Genomic DNA, 23056 nt, shown 5'->3' on the forward strand with positions numbered 1-23056 from the left:
CATTTTTCTGTTTGTTTCCTACTTCCCAGGAAAGAGTAATCCATACTGTGAGGTGACGATGGGCTCTCAGTGCCACATCACCAAGACAATGCAGGACACCCTCAATCCGAAGTGGAACTCCAACTGCCAGTTCTTTATCAAAGACCTTGAGCAGGACGTGCTCTGCATCACGGTGTTTGAGAGGGACCAGTTCTCCCCAGATGGTAAGCAGGGGGCAGCCACCTTTCCAAGGGTGTTTTCAGGCCTCCCATTTTGAAGAGGTGCACTCCCACTGAGGTAAATACTGAACCCCTGTGCGTGTTTGACACACTCTCACTCCCCAGTGTAGTCATGCTTGTGTTGGAGCTAAAAGAATTGCACTCTCTCTGGGTTTTTGGGCTTCCTTTCTTGTGCAGTTTGACAGTAAGTGAAGTGCAGTTTGTAATTCTGCCAAGTCTTTACATGTAACTCTGGATGCTTTTTGCAAATGGACAAATTAATGGAGGAGGAAAAGAAAAGTTGTCAGGTTCCTGTAACAGGCAGTAGTAGAAATGAACTCAGAATTCCCAACCCACTTTAATTTCATAACTTGCAGTAGACATACGGAGAACTGAGGAATGTCTTTTGGAGTAACTTTCCCTCAGGAAGGATTTGGGCAGGACTGTCATTCATGTGGCCAGCACCATTTGCCCCAATGACCTTGTCGCTGTTGTAATCTATCCCTTGCTCTGTCATCTCCTGAGAGCTACTCGTTCAGTTCAAGCTGGGCAGTGGCCTTTGGCCTTTTTTCTAACATATCATAGAATAAATAAGTTACTTAAGCAAAGCAGCTGTGAAGTACATGGTGCATTTTTTCTGCCTTTGGCATCATTTTTGAATGCTGCCACTGGTCCAGATGAAAATCTCTTCTGTGCAGACAGGCAGCGTTTGTCCTTCAAATGCAAAAATGTGATTGGACTGAGGGCTTGTTTTCTCCTTTTGTCGTGTGTAGATGGAAGCTTAGCTCCTTCTACAATTTAGCGTTTTATTGCAGCAGAAAAGAGTTGTTTCATTTCTAAGCATGCCGTCTTTTTGCATTTCAGACTTTCTGGGCAGAACAGAGATCCGTGTGGCAGACATTAAGAAGGATCAGGGTTCAAAGGGACCAGTTACAAAGTGTCTCCTTCTCCACGAAGTCCCAACAGGAGAGATAGTCGTCCGACTAGACCTGCAATTGTTTGATGAGCCTTAGAAGGAAAGGGACCAATGTTTTTTTTTTTGTTTTGGTCTGAGTTCACTGCAATGTAGGTATCTGCAGAAGCTGTCACAAAACCCTGATCGGTTTGGTATGAAACTACTGCTTGCCCTTCACACACAAGAGGGTTATCAAAGCAAACAGGAGCATCTTTGTGCCTTGATAATTCTCACTGAAAAACGAGTCCCAGTTTAGTGAGGAAGTCTCCCTCAGTTTCTCCATGTGGAACCTGATGATGGTTTCCTGGGTTTATGAAGTAACCTGGTTGTTTGTTGTGCTGCTGGCACACCGCACAGGTCCCCGTGCTTGCTCCAGTTACTCTACTCGTTAATTGACATGAAGAAGGCAGTGTTGGTATGTTTGGTGGCTGTCTGCAGGGTTTTCCCCCATAAGGAATTCTGTGCCTATTGCTCAGCAAAGTGGCGTGTAAATGTTTTGTGAATGGAACAAACAGTTATGCAGTAAGAAGATCTCTGGAGATCTTCATGGCGATACTGAAAATATTTAGAAAAGAAATAGTCTATATCTATAAACAGAGAAGATTCTATTAACATACCACTTCATGACTCACATTGCCCCCAAAATAAATTCCGTGCAGGCCTTGTGCGCAGAGATGAGTTGCACTCCAGAAGAATCCACCCACTCAGTACCTTTGGAAGAAGACTTTGAACAGTGAGTGAAGGACGGAACGATAGAGCCCTGCTGAATGTTGTGCTGTACCACTTCAATACTGTTTTACTACTGCCGCTCAGTTGTGTGAGTGCAGGTGGATGTTCCGTCACCTGCAGTGAGGAAGGAAAAAAAATGATGGCTCTAGCTCAGGAAGCTCATTTCTGCCCCATAGACTAGTTTGCAAAGCAATCGGTGGTGACCAGTTATTAAACTGGACTGTTCCTGACTGCGTTCGACATCATGTTGCTGAATTCAGGGCTGTAGCGCTGTCACTCACAGCAGTGTTTGTTGCAAACTGGGCTGGTCACAAAGTTGGTGGCAAAGATGGTAGACGTGAGCAGAACGGAGTGTTTGTGATCGTGTGATGGAGTGGGTAAACCCAGGGTGATGTCATTTCATCTTGGGGAACGCAAAAGGTTTTATGTGTGTTTAACTCAACACATAGCACACATACAGGCCAATGTCCAGCAAACTTCCCACGTTCGGCAAAGCGTCTGTCTCTAAGTGCACACATAGGTAGTGTTTCCCTTACGTACACAACTAAGTGCTTTGCTAGGACTGGATGTGACAGAGCCCTAAGAGTAAAATTCATCTTTGTTCTGCCTGGAATCATTTTGTTCATTACCTATCATGCATACACTGGTATTTTTGTAATGACTTTATTCTGAATGGGAGGTGTCAGCCTGTTCCATTAGCATGTGAATGTTCTCGTGGAGCCTGTTGTTAGGTTTTGATGTTCCTTGCATGTCCTTTCAGTACCGGTTTCCACCTTCCCTGTATAGATGGTGTTCTCTAGCACTACAATTCTTATTGATTTCCATTAGGAAATTAGGATATATTCATAACGAATAGGTAGATACAGTATGGTAGTAAGTGTAAACTGTGCTGGGAAGTGTCTGTGTATTATAATTTCCTACGAGACCACTGTAATGTTTCAAGCAATGGGAAAAAAAAAAAAAGTATGTTGGAGGGACGACAAAGTTTACATTTCATACTTTTCAGAATCGCTTTATTATTTATTTATTGAAGATGATAGTGTAGAATTTTGTATCAGAAATGACAGACATACTTATGTATTTTTTGAAACAGAAAAAACAGAGAATACACGCTTCAGTTACAAACTTTTGACTGATCACATTTGAGAGGGAGTGCAACTTCCTGGGCACGCATTTGGTTACCACTAACTGGCAGAAAACACAATCAAGAGAACTTTAAGTTTCTATTTTTCAATGTTGTTAAGAAAATCGTTTCGATTAAAATATGTAAATAGTACTAAACCCATGTTTTCCTAATTCCATATCAATACATTTTATTAAATATAACGTATATGAAGATACACATTGTTGTGGTAGGATTAAAAACAAAGTGATAAAATCTATTAATGGGTAACATTAAATGTCATTGTCTAACCTTTTATTGCTGTCCTAATTTTACTCAGTAGCTGGACATACAGTGAACATTCCTCTCAGTGTTGAGAAAGTCGGATCATGTTTATCGTATCATTTTCCATAGCATGAATTTCAGCAACAAATAAGTAGACTAATAGGAACAAAATACCATGGATGTTGTGCAGAGATCCAGTCCAGGTTTCCAGAAGAAGCCACAAGTTGCAGCATTTTCCTCTGCTATTCAATTGCTGTTGGAAGTGATTGTCAGGTAGATGTGGGGGCTCCTCTTGGACTGTGACCCCATCATGGGTACATCAGATTGGATTTTTTTCATGCGGTAACATGAATGAGCACCTTCCCAACCACCATTGCTTGTTGTTTCTAATTTGTCCTCAGTGCACAGAAATGTTTAGTTCCCGTATCATGCATGTGTGATGATAATGAAGGGGTAGGATTCAGCTCATGGATTTCTAAGTTGCAATCTGTTCTTGTAATTTCCCTTGTCCATCCAGGACTTCATGTGTTATGGAGTTGTGGGACTGGCTGGGTCTCTTCTTCCAGGTAACAGTGATGCAACAAGAGGGAATGGCCTGAAGTTGCACCAGGGGAGGTTCAGGTTGGTTATTTGGAACAATTTCTTCTCAGTAAGAGCAGTGCTGCAGTGGCACAGGCTGCCCAGGGGGGTGGTGCAGTCACCATCCCTGGAGGTGTTCAAGAGCCGTGTGGATGTGGCACTGAGGGACGTGGGCAGTGGGCATGGTGGGGGTGGGCTGATGGTTGGACTGGGTGATCTGAGAGGTCTTTTCCAACCTTAAATGATATTATGGTTCTAAGCCCAGGGCATGTTCAGCTCTCCTCTGTTAGGGCTGCACTACACACATTCCCAGCAGGGCCTCACTGTGAGCTCCACCTTCCAACCCTGTCATCCCACAGGCTATGATCCATTGCAGTTAATTACCTTTGTGTCCCAGCTAGAACATAGGCATACTAGAAGCTGACTGGATGCTCATGTGCTATGCAGGAGATGCAGGGATGAGTTCAAAGAGCCTGCCTTACAAAGTCAATTCACATTCTATAAGGACCGATAGATCGCAGTGCCTGAAGAGAGCATCAAACAAGTCAAGGTTAAGATAAATGAGTTTATGTTCTTTGCAGATCTATTTTCTTCCCTGTCTTTCTGAAAGTGCGTGGTCATTGGGTTATAGCCACCGGACTCTCCAGAATGGTATTTACCAGGGTAATAGTAAGTCATATACCTGCAAGTTATAATGATTTGGAAGCACTGTAAAATAAAAACCATGAAGCTGGTCTTGGCTTTGGAAATACTATTTCCCCAAGATCAGTGCTGTAGGGAGGCGGTCTGTAAGGCCCTGAGAGGCTGTGTGCAGTTGGTGGTCTGACATGGGCACCTTAAGGAACGGAGCACATCGCTGGGCTGACCCTAAGGAATGTGACCCATACATTACAGAGCTTTTTCTAGATGCACTTAATTATTATATATCTTCTCAACATGAGTTTTTATGAAGGAATTTTTTAAATGCTCATTCTAGAATATTTTTACCCTTTAGAAAACAAAAAACCAACACTTTTTGTTACGTGTGAGTTTGGGTTTGGGGGGAAGAACATTGTGGATAGCAACGTTTTTGTAATATTATTAAATACATTTTCCAGATGAAGATGTGATGAGTCCAGACCTTCACCGCAACAGCGGGGTCTGCTTTCGTACTGCTCCGTTTGCACTGTGGTGTCTCACTGCTCCAGCTGAGCAGTCACAACCCTTTTAAATGCAGAACAGTGGGGAATCAGGTGAACTCACCTTCACTTTGAGCCGTTTGCTCTGTATGTACATTCCACGCGTACCCCGCGTTTGTTCAGACCAAACACTCCTGTCCTATGACCATATCGATGTATCTGTAGATATATATACGTATATATACATGTGATTATTTGTATATATAAGGATATAGCTACTTTGTTGTTGTCAAATACGGAGTCAATCTAAAACAAAAACGGTTTTGTTTGTTCTCTTACATATTTTAAAATAAAAAGGCCATTCTTGGGAAATTATTTTTTTGTGCATAGGCAGATATATTTAAGGCCGAACTTAAATGAATAAAGAACATGCTAAAGTAGCCTAGCTGCATGCCATAGATGTCAGAAAAAGGTTCTGCTGCCACTGTAGGTGAATCCTTGAGCTTCTTGTAGAGCTGCAAAGTGTTGCTAAGCCCAGATTTAGCGTTGGATCTGTGATCCCAGCCTGCTGTGTGAGTCAAGGCGTTGTTGCTTCCTCAGAGCCCTTCTGTCAGGCTCTCAGGCTTTCCTGCCTATTGTGGTGTGCACAGCTGACACGGGAAGGCTGGGCTGCAGGAAAATAGGGGAAAAACAGCGGCAGAGTGGAAACAGGAGCTTGGTAGCCAGCAGGCTCTTCTCCCATCAGGAAGCGCGGGATGGATTGTCCATCGTGTGATGGACTGGAAGTGAAATCCCTCCCAGTTACGGTGCCTGCTCCATGAGGATGGGACTGGTAGCGGAACCTGTGCTTGCCAGGGGGAAGGGAAAAGGTTGGGCACAGGACCACGGAGCTTTCCTGGTGCCAGAGTGCTGATCACACAGTATCTTAAGAGCAGATCACCCTGTGAGGAGCATATGGAAAGATGAGTGAGTGCGCTGCTTTTGGCAGCGTGAAGCGCCCGAGTTGGGTTGAAGCAATTCCTCTTTGGGTGACGATTTGTAAAGGCTTAATGCTTTTCACCAGGCTAACCCCCAGCTTTAGCGGAATACCCTATTCCAGTCCTCACTTTGCCAAAATAGATCTAGGTTCCAACAGGCTTTGCAGAATTATTCATGGATACTTTTTATTCATTGTCGGTACATCGTTGAGACAAGATAGCGGTAGTATTTTTTCCATGTTAATATTTAGAACTGGGGAATCCCCACCATGATGGTGGTGTAACTTTTTAGTGCACTTGTTGTTGCCAAACAAATGGTATCAATTAGTTTCCTTTTCTTCTTAAGAAAGGAAGTGTTGTACTATATGTAGTATTTGTAAGATCTTAAAAATTACAAAGGCATTATAAAATAACTATTATAGGTATGTATTAAGAGCTGGACCGGTAGGAGAAATGGTTCCTTTTTTCAGAGAAGATCTAATTCTTCACTTGTACTGTTCATTTACATTGCATCTAACTATACCTACAGGAACACATCCATACTGTGAAACGGGCTTATTTTAAGGCATTTCTAACAGGTATAATAACATTTCTAATGGGTATCATGAATAACTAACAACAAATTGGATGCCGCTGTTTCTCTTAAGACAAGTTCAACTGTACTCTGGTTGCTCTGAATGTGTTACTTCCTCCTCTGCACTCGATTAAATGATTCTGTTTACGGGCAGTGCCAGATGAAACGAGTCTTCAACATGCATTCACCTGTTTGAGGAATTACGCTGCGTCCCAGACTGCATTCACTGAGGTGGAAGCTGCAGGTCAGACTTTGGTCTGCACTAATTGTTAAGACACAGACGAGACTGTATTTGTGCAAGTGAAATTATGCAAGAATAAACACTGTTGTTTTTTTTTTTTATTACTTTCAGTTGAACAGCCTGTTGTGATGATGTTCTTGAGAAGCACTGAAGAACAGTGATACGGTCATGACGACATTAAATGAGTCTTCAGATTGGTTGTTCTTTTAACAACAGGACTAGAAGGTCCTTCTCTGGGCTGCCCCCTCCTTTTGGTTAATAATTATTACATCTGGCCAGCTGCCCTGAGGTCAATATCCTCAACATCCTATTAAAGAGAAGGAGGCGCACACAGCCTTGTCATTAGAACACCAATGTAACACAAGGTCCTGTGTTGAATGTTTTTATATGTAGTTTTAAGATACAAACATCTTAACCTCTCCCTAGCAAGCTTTTGGAGGCCTCATCATCTTTCTCCCACTGCTACATATTAGAATCAATACTCTACAACAGCTCTTGGAGAAGAACAGTTTTATTGTTTCCCTGTGACAGGTTTCACCGTGAGCAAACAGGACAGCTTGTTAGACAGTCTCTTTCATTATTTTGGTCAGCTTCTGGATCTTTGACCTTGTTGACATATCCACGTATTTCTCCCCAATGTTGACAATCATTCCACCAAGGACTGAGGGATCAGTCTAGAAGAAAGATTGAACAGAAACTCCATTAGCAAATACTTGTTACCCTTATACTTTTCTTTTTTAACAGCGTGAACAGCTTTAAAAGAGCCTTATTTAGATAATCTTGCAATCAGTGCATTTCAAAGTTAAGATTTCAGTAATTAAAGCGTACAAGAAAACATAGAAGTATATAATAGAGCAGCTGAATTCAACCAAATGAATGTATACAACAGTGTCCCAAAGTTCCTCTTTCATTTGTTTTTTGTAAAGATGAGAGAGCGCAAGAAGCACAGCTTGGCAAGGTGTATTTACAAATCAAAACCTCCTACCTTGGTCTCCAGCTTCAAGACCTCTCCTTTAGCCAAGAATCCATTCAGAACACTCTTTAGCTCAGTAAGGCTGGCATCATCCAAGGGCTGAAAACATTTGCACAGACACAGTGAAAACAAAGCACGTAAAAAAAATAAATGGTATAATGAGAACCCCCTTTACTTTCTCTTCAGACTCCATCAAAGACACTCCCAGGAAGGCAGAGGAAGCGCCTTCTTGGATAGCAATAAGCAAATGACAGCACAGAAACAGCAGCATCTTGTGCTCCTTCTATTTCATGAAGTACTGCGCTGTCATCTGCACACATATCACCAGCAACTGCTTGGTGTTAACATCTTGAGAAAGCAAGCATCAAGAGTCCTGACTCGATAAACTAAGCACTCAACAAAAGACACATCTATCTGGGTTTTAAGGGACCTTCAAGATCATGCAGTTCCAACCCCTGCCGTGGGCAGGGCTGCCCCCCACCAGCTCAGGCTGCCCAGGGCCCCATCCAACCTGGCCTTGAGCAACTCCAGGGATGGGGCACCACAGCTTCTATGGGCAGCTGTGCCAGCGCCTCACTAACCTCTGGGGAAAGGATTTCTCTCTGACATCCAATCTAAATCTCTTCTCTTTAGTTTAAAGCCATCCCCCTTTGTACTGTTACTATCTGCATTTGAGCTTACAGAGCTTTTTGATCTCACTTCAGACATCTGCCTCACTACAGAAAAGAGCTGATCTGTTAGTTCTAACCTGTTCAGTGTATTCTTAATGACAAAAAGAAGAGCGGAGGCAGTTTTATCTGCAGACCAGGCTGACTTTCATCAGCCCCTGGGTTCACACATAGAAAAAGATGCTACTCGTTAGGCTGAAACAAGAAGAATGTGTATAATCGCTAGCCAATAATTACTGCATATTGAAACACTATTAAAGCATTTTGTAGAGATGAGATTTTTCTTCATTGCTCATGAAGCAAGCTGATTATACTACAGCCAAAGAAGCTTGCCTTTTATGCCCATACCTATTAAACTCAGCCTCAAGGTTCCAAACCCACCTGTGCAGTGGTGACTGTGCACAGCACTTCTCCTCTGAACGCGCTCATGATCTTCCCAAAGGCAGAAACAATGCCTGGAGTGTAGCGCAAGCGGCCATTTTCAGCAAGCAGGTCTGGAAGATGCAGATGTATTAGAAGGGTTTAGCACACCCACTAGGAGCAGATTCACTTAGCAACAACTAATCACAAGCAGCATCAGATGTTTCACAAAGTAAATGTGTACTCACTCATCAGGTTGACGGTAATAGGGGACATCCTCTCCTTTGCTAAAACGTCTTTGACAGCTTTCTGTTTAACCGTGCCCTTGGTATGAGGGTTCATAACAATGCTGGACAGCTTAGGGTCCTTCAAGAGAGTCTAAGAGAACACACAAGCAACACTGTAAAGGCCACAAGTTTTTCAGGGCTACGCAGGCAACAGCTGCTCTTTGATCAAGGATACAGGGCAGGAGAGAGCAGATGAGAAATGAAATGGCAGCTCCAGGTAGAGCTCATAGAGAGGAAACATTCAGTAGATCGAAGCAGCCTAAGAACATACAGCTGTGGGCTACAAGAGCTGATTAACTGGACTGCATCCTCACAGTTTTATTAGTGACTTTTAAAAACATATCAAATGACTCCGTGTCCAGTATGGCAGAGCTTCAGGGAGCTCAGAAAGCCACAGAGGGGCACTAGGGAAGGAGTTCAGAGCACAGGCAGGCCCGGTACATGTCACACAATATGCAGGATCGCCCTAAAAGCACCAGACAGACGGCGGCCCCCAGCCCCTCCGTGACCTTTGAGGCTCGCCCAGCAGCCTTACCCACACCCGGCTCAGCTCCCTCTCCACCTGCTCCAGCTTCTTCTGCTTTGTGGCGGCGGAATACAGCGCGGTGGCATAGCGGCCCTCCAGCCCGTACACCTGGATGGGCGGCTACGGGACAGACGGTGTCTGAGAGCGGCCCTACACGGGAGGCCGACCCCAACCCCCCACCCCCGGCCCCGCTCACCTTCACCAGCTTGGAAGCCGGCCGTGCCGCCGACGTGCTCAGCTGCCGCACCTACGGGACACACAGCGGCTGTCCAACCCCCTCACGAAGGAGGTGAGGACCCACCGCACCGCGCCGTGCCCCCTCTCCCCCCGGCCCCGCTTCACCTTCAGAGCGATCCCCGCCGCCGCCATTTTCCCACCGCCGCTCGAGGTCACCGCTGCGCCTGGGCCCGGCGGCGAGGAAGTGCGCATGCGCGGCTGTAGGTACGTGTAGTACCGCGGGGCTTCTTCCGTGACGCGGGGGAGGCGCTGTGGGGCTGTCAGGCCTGAGGCCTTTTCCCGCCCTTTCTCTGCCCTCAGCTGCTTCACACACGTTCTCCACAGGGAGATTTTTCTGCTGACAATAGCAGGACACGGGGAAATGGATTTAAGTTAAAAGAGGGAAGATTTAGGTTGGATGTTAGGGGGAAGTTCTTCACTAGGAGAGTGGTTAGGCCCTGGAACAGGCTGCCCAGGGAGGTTGTGGATGCCCCGTCCTTGGAGGTGTTCAAGGCCAGGTTGGACGGGGCCCTGGGCAACCTGATCTAGTAAAGGTGTATGTTTGGTGGCCCTGCCAGNGGTGTATGTTTGGTGGCCCTGCCAGGCAGGGGGGTTGGAACTACATGATCCTTGAGGTCCCTTCCAACCCGGGTCATTCTGTGATTCTGTGATTTTGGCTGTTCCCGCCTCAAAGATATGTCTGTTCTTTAACAGGGTGAAACCACTCCTGCAATACAACCAGCCGTTTTCTCCCCCCTCCGATAAACGTGGCCAGGCGTCTGCTAGTGTGCCACAGTCCTATGCTCGGCCTTGGGCTGCTCTCTCCGCTCCTGTGTGCTGCTGAACCGCTGAACGCACGGCGTTGTGCTAAGGGCAACCGTGCTGCAAGCATGCAGAGCAGGCTCCAGGCGCTAGATGATGCTGTTGCTACAGGTTGAAAAAGGAGTGCTCGCTTAAGTTATGTCAAAACCAGGGAATTAGAGCGGCACTCTTCAGGAAATATGGTCTGAGTAAGATAGCCGGGCTAGCGTCCCATCAGAAGTAAGGTAATGCCACCAATATGCTTTAATTTTGGATGCTGGGATTGAGCTCTTTCAGCTGTATGCAGCTTATTTGCTGTGGGGAGGTTTAGTTTAGATGTAAGAGGGTGGTGAGGTGCTGGTGCAGGCTGCCCAGAGGAGCTGTGGTGCCCCATCTCTGGAGGCGCTCAAGGCCAGGTTGGATGGAATTACAGAATAATTAAGGATGGAAAAGACCTGTAAGATCACCCTGCCCAACCTTCAGCCCACCCCCACCATGCCCACTGCCCACGTCCCTCAGTGCCACATCAACACGGCTCTTGGACACCTCCAGGGATGGTGACTGCACCACCTCCTTGTGCCACTTCCTCAGTGCTCTTGCTGAGAAGAAATTGTTCCTAATATCCAACCTAAACCTCACCTATTAAAGCTTGAGTCCATCACCTCTTGCCCTGTTGCTGTTACCTTAGAGACTGATCCCTATCTCTCCAGAGCCTCCTTTCAGGTAGTTATAGAGAGCAATGAGGTCTCCCCTGAGACTTCTCCAGACTGAGCTACTCCAGTTCCTTCAGCTGCTCTCCATCAGACTTGTGCTCCAGACCCTTCACAGCTTCATTGCACTTCTCTGGACACATTCCAGAGCCTCAATGTCTGCCTTGTAGTGAGGACCCCCATACTGAGCACAGTACTTGAGGTGCAGCCTCAGAATTCTGAGGAAGGGAAAATAAGGAAATAAGTGCAGGCAAGTCAGTCTCTCCTCTGTGCCTGTTAGGATTATAGAGTAGAACCTGGAAACTATGCTAAGGCACATGGAAAATAAGGAGGTGACAACTACCATGGCATCAGTAAGGCTAAATTGTGCTTGAAAAATCTGTTGGTCTTCTGCAATGGGGTTACAACACTGGTGGATAAGAGCAACTGAGGTCACTTACTCGGACACTTGCAAAGTGTTTGACACTGTCCCACATGACATTTTTGTCTATGAATTGGAGAGACATGAATTTGATGGATGGGCCACTCAGTGGATAAAGAATTGGATGGATGGTTGTGCTCAAAGTGTTGTGTTCACTGTCCAGGTGGAGACCAGTGATTAATAACATGCCTCAGGAACTGGGACCAGCACTGTTTAAAACCATTGTTGGCAACATGAACAGTGTGACTGAACACACCCTCAGCATGTTTGCTGATGACACCAAGCTGTGTCACACAGATGGCACATTGGAGGGAAGGGATGCCATCCAGAGGGACCTTGACAGGCTTGAGAGGTGGGCCTGTGCAAACTTCATGGAGTTCAACAAGGACAAGTGCAAGGTCTTGCCCCTGGCTCAGGGCAATATCAAGGACAAGTACAAGCTGGGCAGAGAATGGATTGAATACAACTGAGGAGGGCTTGGAGGTGCTGGATGATGAGTAGCTCAGCATGACCCAGCAGTGTGCAAATGCAGCCCAGAAGGCCAACCATAACCTGGGCTGCATAGAAAGAAGCATGGCCAGCAGGTCAAGGGAGGAGATTCTCCTCCTCTGCTTTTCCCTTGATTTTACCTGCACCTAACTCATGTGTCCCCAGTGAAAAAATGGCATGGACCTGCTGGAGTGGGTCCAGAGAAGGATGATCAGAGAAATGGAGCACCTCTTTTGTGAAGTGAGACTAAGAGAGCTGAAGTTGTTTAGCCCAGAGAACAGAAGGCCCCAGGGAGACCATATAGCAGCCTTCCAGTACCTAAGGGGGCCTCCAGGAAAGATGGAGAGGGACTCTATCAGGGAGTGTAGTGGTAAGTTAAGGGACAGTGGCTTTAAACTGAAAGAAGGTAGATGTAGATTGGATGTAAACAAGAAATTCTTCATTGCCAGGGTGGTGAAACACTGGCACAGGCTGCCCAGAGAAATTGTTGCTGCCTCATCCCTGTAAGTATTCAAGGTCATGTTGGATGGAGCTTTGAGCAATGTAGTCAAAGCAACATGGAGGCAGATTGGAACTAGGCGATCATTAAGATGTCTTTCAACCCAAATCATTCTATGATTCTACATTCTATGGTAATACATAAGAAAATCTGTCTTACTGAGGCCAGTCACATCACTGAGAGCTGAGGGTACTTTAATGAGCTGGTGATTGGGTCAAATCCTGATAATGCTCTCGAGAAATAAAATCAGATCAACTTTCTCAATTAATTTTAAACAACTATTATCTCCCAGTTGATAAACAGTTTGTACCTTTCTGCATTGTCCTAGGGAGGAAAATTTAAATCTTAATAAACCTTGTTCTTGTATCTGGGTATCTTACAAGTTTTCTCCTCCCTAGAAAGGATCTGAACTCCCTGTAGTGCCAGGCCCTCATCATTTGGCATTCACCTCTGTCCATCATTTCAGTTTGTTGATGTAAGTCCTATACCAGTAAGCACTTGAGCACATAACTGTTTATAAGCTCTTCCACTGGAAACACCTGGAAGAACATCCACTTACAGCTCTGCCAGTTTATGTGGAGGATCAGTGCCTGAAGCATTGTAACCTTAGAGTAACTGTTCTTAGTAAACATAGTGATGCTATAAACATCGCATTTTTTCTCCTGTTGAGACCAACCAGAACTGAAATCCTGCAAAATAAGTTCTCTCTGCTTCAATTTTCAAAATAATTGGTGTGAGTTTAGATTCATTTGAACAGACCTTTATACTTATTGAGGACATGGGCTTCACACCAGCCTAACAGCCACAGAGCCTACAGTAATCAGCACTTTTATGTCTCTAGAAAAAACGTGATGATTCTTCATTATTATTCTGCCACAGTGGCAGTGGGGATGTGCTTTAACCAGGGCACATCTGCATGAGGTCTCATAAAACTCATAGTAAGACATAGACCGTTTCACAGAGAGCTTGCAGCACGTAGTGTTAAAATGAGTTTAAGCTTGTTACAGCACATCTGGTGTCCTCACAATGATGAGAGCATATCTGTTTTCTTCCACAAAATATGCCAAACTTACCCTCCACCGTACTGTGGGCAGCTCCTTCAAAAAACATAAACAACAACACCATAAAACCCCCAATAACTTAACTAGCATATCAAAATTCTTAAAAGGAAGGCTGAAAGCAGTAAGTACTTTGCTCCTTCACCTTTCAACTCACCTGAAACATTAGCTTTCAGCTTGTTTTGAGCACTCCTCTGCACCTGCTAGTCAGCAATTGCACCCAGCTGTTTTCCTTTGGCCGTGCCTGGGATTCCCACACTCAGCAGCATGGGAAGGTCCCAGAACAACTAGGGTGTAGCTGCAAACAAGTTCCTGACCTCTGTAAAAAGTTTATGTTATTTACAAGAATCCAAGGAGGCTTTCACTCACAGCACTCCTTAGGTTCAGGGAATGGTGTACAGAAAAGCTATGACCCACCTCACCTCCCTGTTGCTACTGTGGTTTTGTTCCTGCAGCTGTCTGAAGGAAGTGTTGCTTTTTTCTCTCCCAGGGGCTGCCCTTTTCATCCTTGGAAGCAGTTGGTGCTCTCACTGAATCAAATCCATTTGGCTATTTTCCAAACCTCGGCTCCGTGAGCTGTTCTGCCTCGGCAGGTAAGTTCAAGTGCTCTGTCACAAGAACTCCTCGGGGACTAACCCTTTACAGGTGGAGTGACCCACCTGCTAAAACCTAACTGCCTAGGGAAGACCTGACTCATTTTCCCATTAAAAAAAAAAGAAGTGTTTTTCAGCACACATGATTATTTATTTATTTTCCCTCCAAACCGCAAAAATGACTGTAGAACCACAACAATTGTTACAGGAAATCAGCCCTTCTAATTGATCTAGGATGCCGAACTCACTGACCTTAGCGTCAGAGCACTGTACTGAAGGTTCTTTGTAGGGTTATTTGCAGAACCAAGTACCTGTGCCTACGTTTTCCTACCCTCAAAAGGAGTTTTCAATCTAGCGTATAGCATATATGATAAAATGATTAATCATTATGATGTTTTTCTGAACTACCATAGTAATCTATTGTAAAAGGGAAAAAAAACATCACAATTAAGTGCTTTTAGCTTCACTGTTAAAATATCTCCTCCGTGTCTCTTTTAGGATAGTCTAATAAGCCTGAAAAATATATTTAAGAGCAAACTGCTATGCCGTTTTAATAGATTAGAAAACAAGCCCTCATCAAAAAGGCCTTTCCTCTGGAAAAGGTGATGAGGGCTCACTTGAATATTTGGCTGTTTTCGAGGGTGTCCACAAAATATCAGCGGTAATAAGAACTTCTTTCGGAAAGTATGCAAATAATGGACATGGTTTGGTGCAGGCAGTGCTAAGAGCTGAGCTCTGCCATCTCACATACTGGCAGAGTAGCAGCAAGAACTTTGCACTGAGACTCGGGAGAGCTGGGATCTATTTTCAGCTTTGCTTTGGGCCCACTGATTGGCTTCTAATTATTCTGTGCCTCGGTTCTCCCATTGCAAAAAAGAAAGAATGAGACCAACGCTCTTTACAAAGAGCTATAAATTCTATTGATGAAACACGCTTTCTTAATAGCAACCTTCTCACTCATGCTGCTGTTAATAAAGTAGTTGTAAATTCACAAATATCAGTTATGATAATGTGCAAGGGGCAATGGAGAAAATAAAGGAGAATCTTATCTCTTGTCCCACTTTTGGAGTCAAAATGGTGATGTATGCAGGGAATGAGAGATGCTGCTCTGTTTCCTTGAGGTCTGTCACAGAAATGACCACTAAACTGTAAGTCTCAGCAGGGGCCATTGAAAAGGCCCAGAACACAAGACACTCTATCAGCCCCGTAGCACTTTAGTTAACTCTCTTGCAGGATTAAAAGTATAATTTCAAGTGGAAAGTGTCTCTTCCTTCAGTTTGAACTCAGGCTAGATACTGGCTTGAATTGTACCAGGGTAAGTCTTTGAAACATTCACGTCAGTGGTATTTCCACAGACCTGAGATCCCAGCCTGCCACCCACTTGCCACATGTAGGTCTTTGTATCTGCCTTGAACTGAAATTAGGTATCCTGGATGCAAGTGTTGAATGAACACATTGCAGCATTTTGTATTAGACAGATGCCTCAGCAGATTTTAGTTACATATTAGAACTACAGTTTGCTCATTGCCACAAGAGGGAAGCCAATACTAATAATATAACTGTATTCGTTTATTAACTATGGTTAATGTGGCAATTTTTATCCATTTCAAAGCTGTTGCGTGTCTCCTTCTCTTTCCTTTTAGCAAACTTGCATTTGATCATATGTCAGCAACTAAAGAACATTATTCTACATTCCATTTGCTCAATGCCCTGTGAAATGAATTTCATGGATCTGTCTCTCTCATTTGAACAGCGCATACATAAACCTGGAACAGAACGTAGAGGCAAAACCGAGCTGTTTGTTTTCATAGCAAATTTAAGCAGTCCACTTGCTCATAAGGGAAAATGGTGTGGGCATGGCAGCTGGTAAAATAAAGAAGGCATTTTCCCCCTTTTTTGGCTGAATATTAATAATTTAAACTAGATAATAAGAAGAAAATCTTTACTGTGAGGGTGAGGCTGAGACATTGGAACATGTTTCCTAGCAAAGTTCTGGATGCCCCTTCCCTCTCTGGAATCATTCAAGGCCAGGCTGGATTTGCCTTTGAGCAACCTGGTCTAGAGGGAGGTGTCCCTGTCTATGTAGCAGGGAGTTGAGATAAGGTGATCTTAAATGTCTCTTTCAACCCAAACCATTCTGTGATTCTATGATTCTATAAATGTGAAAAATTAAAGAGTATTTGAGGGGTCACAGGCATAATTACTACAGAGCAAGAATTACTCAGAATAGTTGCAACTGAATTCAGTAGGCCTGCTGACTCTTGTTCTTTAGCTTGTTCTGCAATGTATGAGAGCACCTTCTTTATAGGTTCATTTATTATGTCAGACCTGATCTCATTTACTGTTCTGCAAACCAGAGTAACTGCTGATTTCAGGAGCTTCACTGAATCACTTATCTTGTGGTATGTTATCTGTGAAAGTCACCCTTATTTAGATCACATGCTGAAGGCTTAAATCTGATAGGTCAAGATTTGTTAATACATTTCATCCTGCATCCAGGCATTAAATTATAGACATAGACTTTTCGGAAAGGTCTTCAGAAACTGGTAAGAGCAGTGCTTTTGTATGTAGGAATTTAAAAGACTGTTTGGGTGTAGAGCAGAAACTGAACAAGGATTCATCAGCCACATTTCTTTGGTTAGTATTTTCCTGCAGCAAGATGCATATACATGAGAGTGACTGTTGAGAAGATTTCTGTGAAGCATTACTGTCATATGACAATCGTTAGAGATCATAATTCTCGGTATTTGGAAGTCATGATTTGGCTCATGTACTTTTTTTTTTCTGGAGGCACAGCAAAAGCATGAAGCCAGAAGCAGTGCAGAAAAGCACATATGTTGAGGCTTCCTACGAAGCCCCCTTGGGTGTTCCCTGCAAGTGCAGGAGAAGGAATCGGGGCAAGGTTATGGAAGTTACAGACATAGATTGCAGGCCCCAAAGGGCCTTTGCATAACTAGCTTCTTTGTTAACTTCTTCTTTTTTTTTTTTTTAAATACTTTAGGAACATTTAATGATATTTTCAATATTTTCTTCACCTTCCCTCTCCCTTTAGAGCAGTCATACCTTAAAAATGTTTCCCTAAAGGTACTGCTGTCTCACAGAAATTGTTAAGCTTAGAAAACATAGCCTGAAATATTGCTGTCACCCAAGTGGAAAGGCACCTCTCACAGACCCTCCCTGCACATTGTTTCTCAGGTATTCTCACCCTACTTCTGTTTTTCCTTTCCCTCCAGTGCTGTTTTAGGCCCCAACCCTCCATGTACATATGCTGGTGTTTTTTATGGATGTGAGCAGTCAAACTGCCTCCAGTGAGAATATTCACATGACCAAAACCATGCACTTGCATAGGGATTTCCTGAATCAAGGGCATAAGAGGAAATGGCCAGGTTAATAATGGGTTGGTTTTATCCCTGATGTAATGCCACTGACACCAGTGGAATTGTACAGAGCTGAAATAGATCCAGTACGTCTAAACAGGGAACTACCTCCTGCTCCCTCACCTGCCACTTTCTATATTGATGGTGTAACCAAAGTCAGTCCTTTCTCCAGGTTTGGGCAGCTGAGGCTGAGGGAATTCAGATCATTTTGCACCAGTGAAAGCTGCTCTCCTTCAGCATGGCATCTCCTGAGATATCAGGTGTGCTTGCTGTGCAGAGCTATTAGAGATGTGCCTGTGGAGCTTCAACTATAACCCACGCGTCCTTGTTGCCACATTGAAGCAGCTCTCACTTGTCCTGCCACTTCCCTGCTCCTAGCTGATGCTGAGCCATCCTGTGGCCTTAGCAGGAGCTGCTGGTCTTGAGACAAGAGCCCTGCTTTTCTCAGTTGGTGTCTGGGTTGTTCCACTATGTGGTCTCCTCCTGCAGCGGTGCTTCTTTGGTCCTTGTGGGTAGTTAAGTGCTACAGTTGAATATTTGCACTTGAAAACAGCTGGTGTGTAAACATGAACATTTTATATATACAAATATATATGTGTGTGTGTGTATATATTTATGTAAAAGGTTTGTTAGGCTTAGAAAAAGACCCTCTTAAAAATGTTCCTCTCTTTTGTTCTGTGGCCATCCTGCCCTTTGCCTGTGGGATGTTAGGGACCCCCAAGCCCTCTCTCTTCTGTGAAGCTCTGGTTTGGGAGCTCGGTGAACCTCAGCTAGACTTGAGTGCAGTTCAGCATGGTTTATTCTGGTCTACAAAAGCATGTGTCCTACCTGCCTGCTCACCCAGATACTCCCTAACATGGGATGGACCTCCAAATGTCAAAAACTATGGAGCCAGGAGAGGGAGGAATAGGGGAAAAAACCAACACTAAAACACCCTCCAGCATCCAGGGCTCATGACTGCTTTGACAAGATCTATTTTTATTATAATAGTGAGTCACATCATTGTGATTTGACTTTACGGTTAGTTTGAGGTATGAGCCAGGCCATGGGATTGAGAGCAAGAGCATCACGGGATGCAGCTGTAAAATTCCACTACTCTGTAAATCAGGTTTGAAGAGCATTAAGAAACAGGAAGCAGGCAGGGGAGGGTGGGTTTTTGTGTTTGTTGGGTTTTTTGGTTTTTTTTTTTGTTTTGTTTTGTTTTTTTCCCCAGCGGAAAATGATCGCAGTGCCCGCTGCATTGTGATGTCGTTGAGCAGCGCGGGGAGCGGAACGGAGGGTGTGTATCGGTTGGCTGCTGTAATATTCCCGAGCTGAGCGTTCCTCTTTCCGCACTGCTCCGTGTGCCAAGTGTCACGTCCAGCCCGCCCCACCAGCCACCACGAGCTGATGCAGGATTTTCGTGGATGGTGCCGTGTTGCTTAGCAACCTTGCTAGGCAGCAAGCTATACATCACGCACGGCGCCGGCTACTACGGTACGGTGAGGCTGCTTCCAGTTCTTTTTATCGGCTATGAAATATTAATTTTCTGCTGGCAGGTAGAGTTGGCAACGGGAGATTGAGGGGTGCTTCCTCCCAGGTGGATGCGTGCTGCTCCGTAATGGGAATCACAGGCAGCTCCAGGCTGAGCTGAGCTCCTGGGATGTAAAATGTGGGCACGATTCCTGAGATATAAACACTTTCTGTGCCTGAGATGGGCTACAGGTTGGCTTTAGCACAAAGAAATTAATAAATAACCAGGCGGTGAAGATTATGTGACAGACATAATAATGTAAGTACAATATATTCCCCCTCCTTTTTTTTTTTTTTTTTTTTCTGTGACTCATATAAGCAAATCCTGATGCAAGGACCACATGTTTGCATACACAAAGAAAAGGAAATTTCCTCGACATTTGGGGACTTAATTTATTTATTTATTTGGGAGGCTCCTACACTCCAGGGCATTGTGGATGAGAGCCCATATCACAAACACCAGTGACAGTTTTCTAGATTGATGAGTGTAATTGTAGCAGAGACTGCCTGCCAAGCCCCCTCCCTGAAATGATTGCATAACCGAGCTGTTGCATGTGCATAAAAAAAGGGGGGAGGGGGGGAGGGAGGGAGGAAACTAGTCCTATTCTATAAGAAGCTGAATTGTTATTGCAGAAGGTAAACAACAGGGAGCCTGATCCTCAGAGCAGCTGAGGAGATGGTATCTACAGCTCATTTCAGGTATGCAGAGACAGAATCAGGAGCTATCTCGTTCGAGGTCAAAAGGGCCCTCTGCAAAAGGTCTACCCAGAAAAGGGCTTTGATAGGTCTTAAATCCCTGGATCTACAATACTCATTTTTTGGACGTATTGTTACTTGTAATATTACCAGGTGGCAAGAAGGAAAGGACGCAAAAGAGCGGATAAAAGGCAGCAGATCATTTCTGGCATCTGAATGCCATGTTTTTCTACTGAACATCTGCAGACCAACACATTGTTGAAGCCAAACTGAAGAGGGAAGCAAGAGGGGAAAACCACAGTGTCAAAATACACAACGGCTTGTGAGACGAACCACTGCATTGCCCCTCATCTTTACTTGCAGATATGGCAGCACTGGTGGAGTCAGCAAAACCGTGCTTTGCCCTCCAATTACTTTTAAAAGTTCTGAAATTTAGTTTTAGCTTAACTCATTGTATTGCAGGCATACCTTGCTGCATTTTATGGTAGGTGGTGGGATCAGACAAACCAGACTGCCCTACAATAGAGCACACACCTAACACTACAGATCTCACAGGACTTTGATACAGAAATTGTTCTCAAAGTGTTCAGTGGCATTTGTCCAACAGCAGAACAAAGACAGCAACAGAGCTTTCATGCTTTTCACCAAACCATGGCAGGCTGAAGTGAATTCGGTGCCCATGGTTCAGCTCCTCTGTTGGGCTCCTCAGCCTGCGTATGTGAGGCCAACTTAATCCTAGGAGAAGATGCTCAGAAACTGTACTGAGAGGAGGATCCGGATGTAACACTTTGGAGTAAAAACTACTACTACAGGAAGGTAAAATACAATCCCTTCCACAGCTGTGCTTCAGGCACATCTACAGGCCTGTCCTGGTTTTGCCACCATTGTTGTTGATGAGAAAAAAACCTGAATTTTTATTATTATCTTTTTTTTTTTTTTTTAACAGAAGAGATTTAATTGGAATGATTACCCAGTTATGTTATTTTTTTCTTTTTTTCTTAACAAGAGATTTCTTCCATAAAATTTGACAAATATTGACAGCAGTCGCAGTAAAATTTAAGGTGCATGAAAAAATCTGCAGAATTTCACCATCCGTTTGCACATCTTTCTGTCACTTCAGAAAGCTTCTCAGCTTAAACACTTGACAACTGACTGAGCTGTTAAACTTCAAGTAAATGAGGGCCCAGTAAATGACTGCAAGACCTGTTACTGCGCGCATTCACAGAGTTGAATTATGCCGGATGGACTCCAGTGACTGATGAAGGAATGCTGGACCCAGCCCATATCTAGGACAGTGCCATGCCTGGCTCCTGCCAACACTAGGACTTCAGCAGTGGAAGGTACTACGAGCATAAATGTCATTTATACCTGCTGCAAGATCTCTGAGGGGTGATAATACAAATGACAACCTGTCTCAGCCCTTCCCGAGGGCTGAGAGTTATCGCAGTGAAGGTTAGAAGATAAATTACATCTTATAACAAAACAGACTTGAATACAACACATGCGAGCATCTCAGTCTGTGCAGAAAGCAGAAAGAGTGTTGTGCTAGGCAGAAGTAAAAATAAGCAAGCTAATCTCGAATGACATTGGAAAAGAAAATAGCTGAAGGACTTTTCCTCTCTGTGAGTTTCACAGTAAATACCACTTCGTTTTCGGTATCATTAACATTTTATTATTATGACTACTATTAAACAGCAGCCCTGCCTACTTTTGCCTACATTTTCTGGGCATGTCTCAACATTTTACAAGTTTGGGGTTGTGCTAGCAATTGGAAATACTGTATAATAATTTCATTACCACCTGGCTTGGGGAGAGGATCACTCAGTAATTGAGTTTTGTAGGCATCCACTGAGATAAAGCAAGGGAGGAGGCTGCTACAAACTCTTCTATAGTCACTATGAAACTACATTCGTTTCCCTAAAGAAGAAGTAACCCTTCCTTAAATTGATCATCACAGCTTCATTTTTTCCCTTTCTTCTATTGATTTGCAAGAAGTAGGGTTGGTTGGATTCTTTCATGCCACAAGAGATGTCAGTCCTCTTTCTCTCCAAATGACTCAAGGTCAATGTAATCTGAAAAACAGCTCTAACAAAACAAGCTCTTTGCAGATAAACCCACAAAAACAAAATCCAATGCAAGTCTCCTCCAGAAATTGTTTGCATGTTTCTCTTTCTTTTACATGTATATTTACTGGTAAGTGTAAGAAACATCATCCAGTTTTACTCGGAAACTCTTACATAAAGATGAGAATGGGAACGTGATATGTCAGAGAGGTTACATTTCACCTACTTTGCCTGGAAGAGCTCTTACAATAACTATAATTGGAAACAAAAGTGAAAAACAGCACTTAATAAAAATTACATGGAATCAGATATGATGTGCATGTGTTTGTGTGGGTATTAGTCTCCTTGACTATCTTCAGTACTTTAAAAAACAGTACAAAATAATGAGCTAAACCCCTAAGAACAGATAAATAAAAGAATGAGACAAGACTGTTAATTTGTCTCCTCTGCACGTGTGTTTCAAGACAAGCTTTTAATTAACCATCACCTGCTACCTTGTTAATGGAACACCCTCCTCGTCTAGGTGGTGACCACTGAATAATGTTTGAGATGCCTGCCTGCTGGGTGGTAAACATGACAGAAATGTCTCTTGGAAGCCTCCCTGTGAAGGACTTGAGCCACATACACAAAGTATAATGCAGAATTCATGAACTAAGTAATGAAGTTGAAAAGAAGTCCAGTTCTTAAACTCGGTGCATTGAGTGCTTAATGTGGTAGATGCTCTTGTTGAAAGAATATCTGACCTCATAATAAAAAGATGTATTAATGTGAATGCACAAAAGGATAATTAAACTTATTCAGACCATCACGATCATCTCATCAAACTTCTTGCAAAATTCAGTCTACAATTCATATCTCTAGCCTCAAACTAATCTTTGGGCTATAATCTGTGTGACTGCTGAGATGGTACTAATTTGGTGTTTAAACATTACTTGCATTTTGGCTTGTTCTATTGATGTGATACTACTGCGTAAACATCCCAGGCTTGCCTACCAAAATATGCACAAAGGCTTTATTTGCAAAGTTTTATTTTAAATGTTGCTGAAGAAG

The 23056-nt window shown here is 43.8% G+C and overlaps 2 protein-coding genes and 1 long non-coding RNA gene across 13 annotated transcripts in view; 2 read left to right on the forward strand and 1 right to left on the reverse strand.

Moving 5' to 3' along the window:
- Window positions 1-3301, forward strand: part of ITSN1 (intersectin 1) — a 115872-nt gene extending 112571 nt beyond the window's left edge. For 7 of the 10 annotated variants that reach the window (XM_032448798.1, XM_032448787.1, XM_032448804.1 and 4 more), the window contains 2 exons: window positions 30-203; window positions 1062-3301. In XM_032448798.1, the coding sequence (XP_032304689.1) occupies window positions 30-203; window positions 1062-1210 (323 nt within the window). In that variant the 3' untranslated portion in view covers window positions 1211-3301. The remainder of the gene's footprint in view (window positions 1-29; window positions 204-1061) is intronic. The other 3 variants (XM_032448792.1, XM_015881806.2, XM_015881827.2) reach the window with 1 other exon arrangement.
- Window positions 3302-7250: 3949 nt separating this feature from the next.
- ATP5PO (ATP synthase peripheral stalk subunit OSCP) lies at window positions 7251-10039 on the reverse strand. Its single transcript, XM_032448807.1, has 7 exons — window positions 9914-10039; window positions 9768-9818; window positions 9581-9691; window positions 9007-9136; window positions 8780-8892; window positions 7743-7829; window positions 7251-7431 (listed from the first exon to the last, which is right to left on the reverse strand). The coding sequence occupies exons 1-7, from the start codon at window positions 9998-10000 to the stop codon at window positions 7318-7320; spliced, it is 693 nt and encodes a 230-aa protein (XP_032304698.1). The 5' UTR covers window positions 10001-10039; the 3' UTR covers window positions 7251-7317.
- An 8869-nt stretch (window positions 10040-18908) lies between these two features.
- Window positions 18909-22315, forward strand: LOC107323115. 2 transcript variants are annotated; one of them, XR_001559157.2, is made up of 2 exons: window positions 18909-19211; window positions 20097-22315. It is a non-coding gene; the product is annotated as an uncharacterized LOC107323115 (long non-coding RNA). The 2 variants fall into 2 exon arrangements; XR_001559159.2 differs by lacking the exon at window positions 18909-19211 and adding an exon at window positions 19223-19506.
- Window positions 22316-23056: the final 741 nt, after the last annotated feature.

This window comes from Coturnix japonica, chromosome 1, assembly GCF_001577835.2.
Source record: "Coturnix japonica isolate 7356 chromosome 1, Coturnix japonica 2.1, whole genome shotgun sequence".
NCBI lineage: Eukaryota > Metazoa > Chordata > Aves > Galliformes > Phasianidae > Coturnix > Coturnix japonica.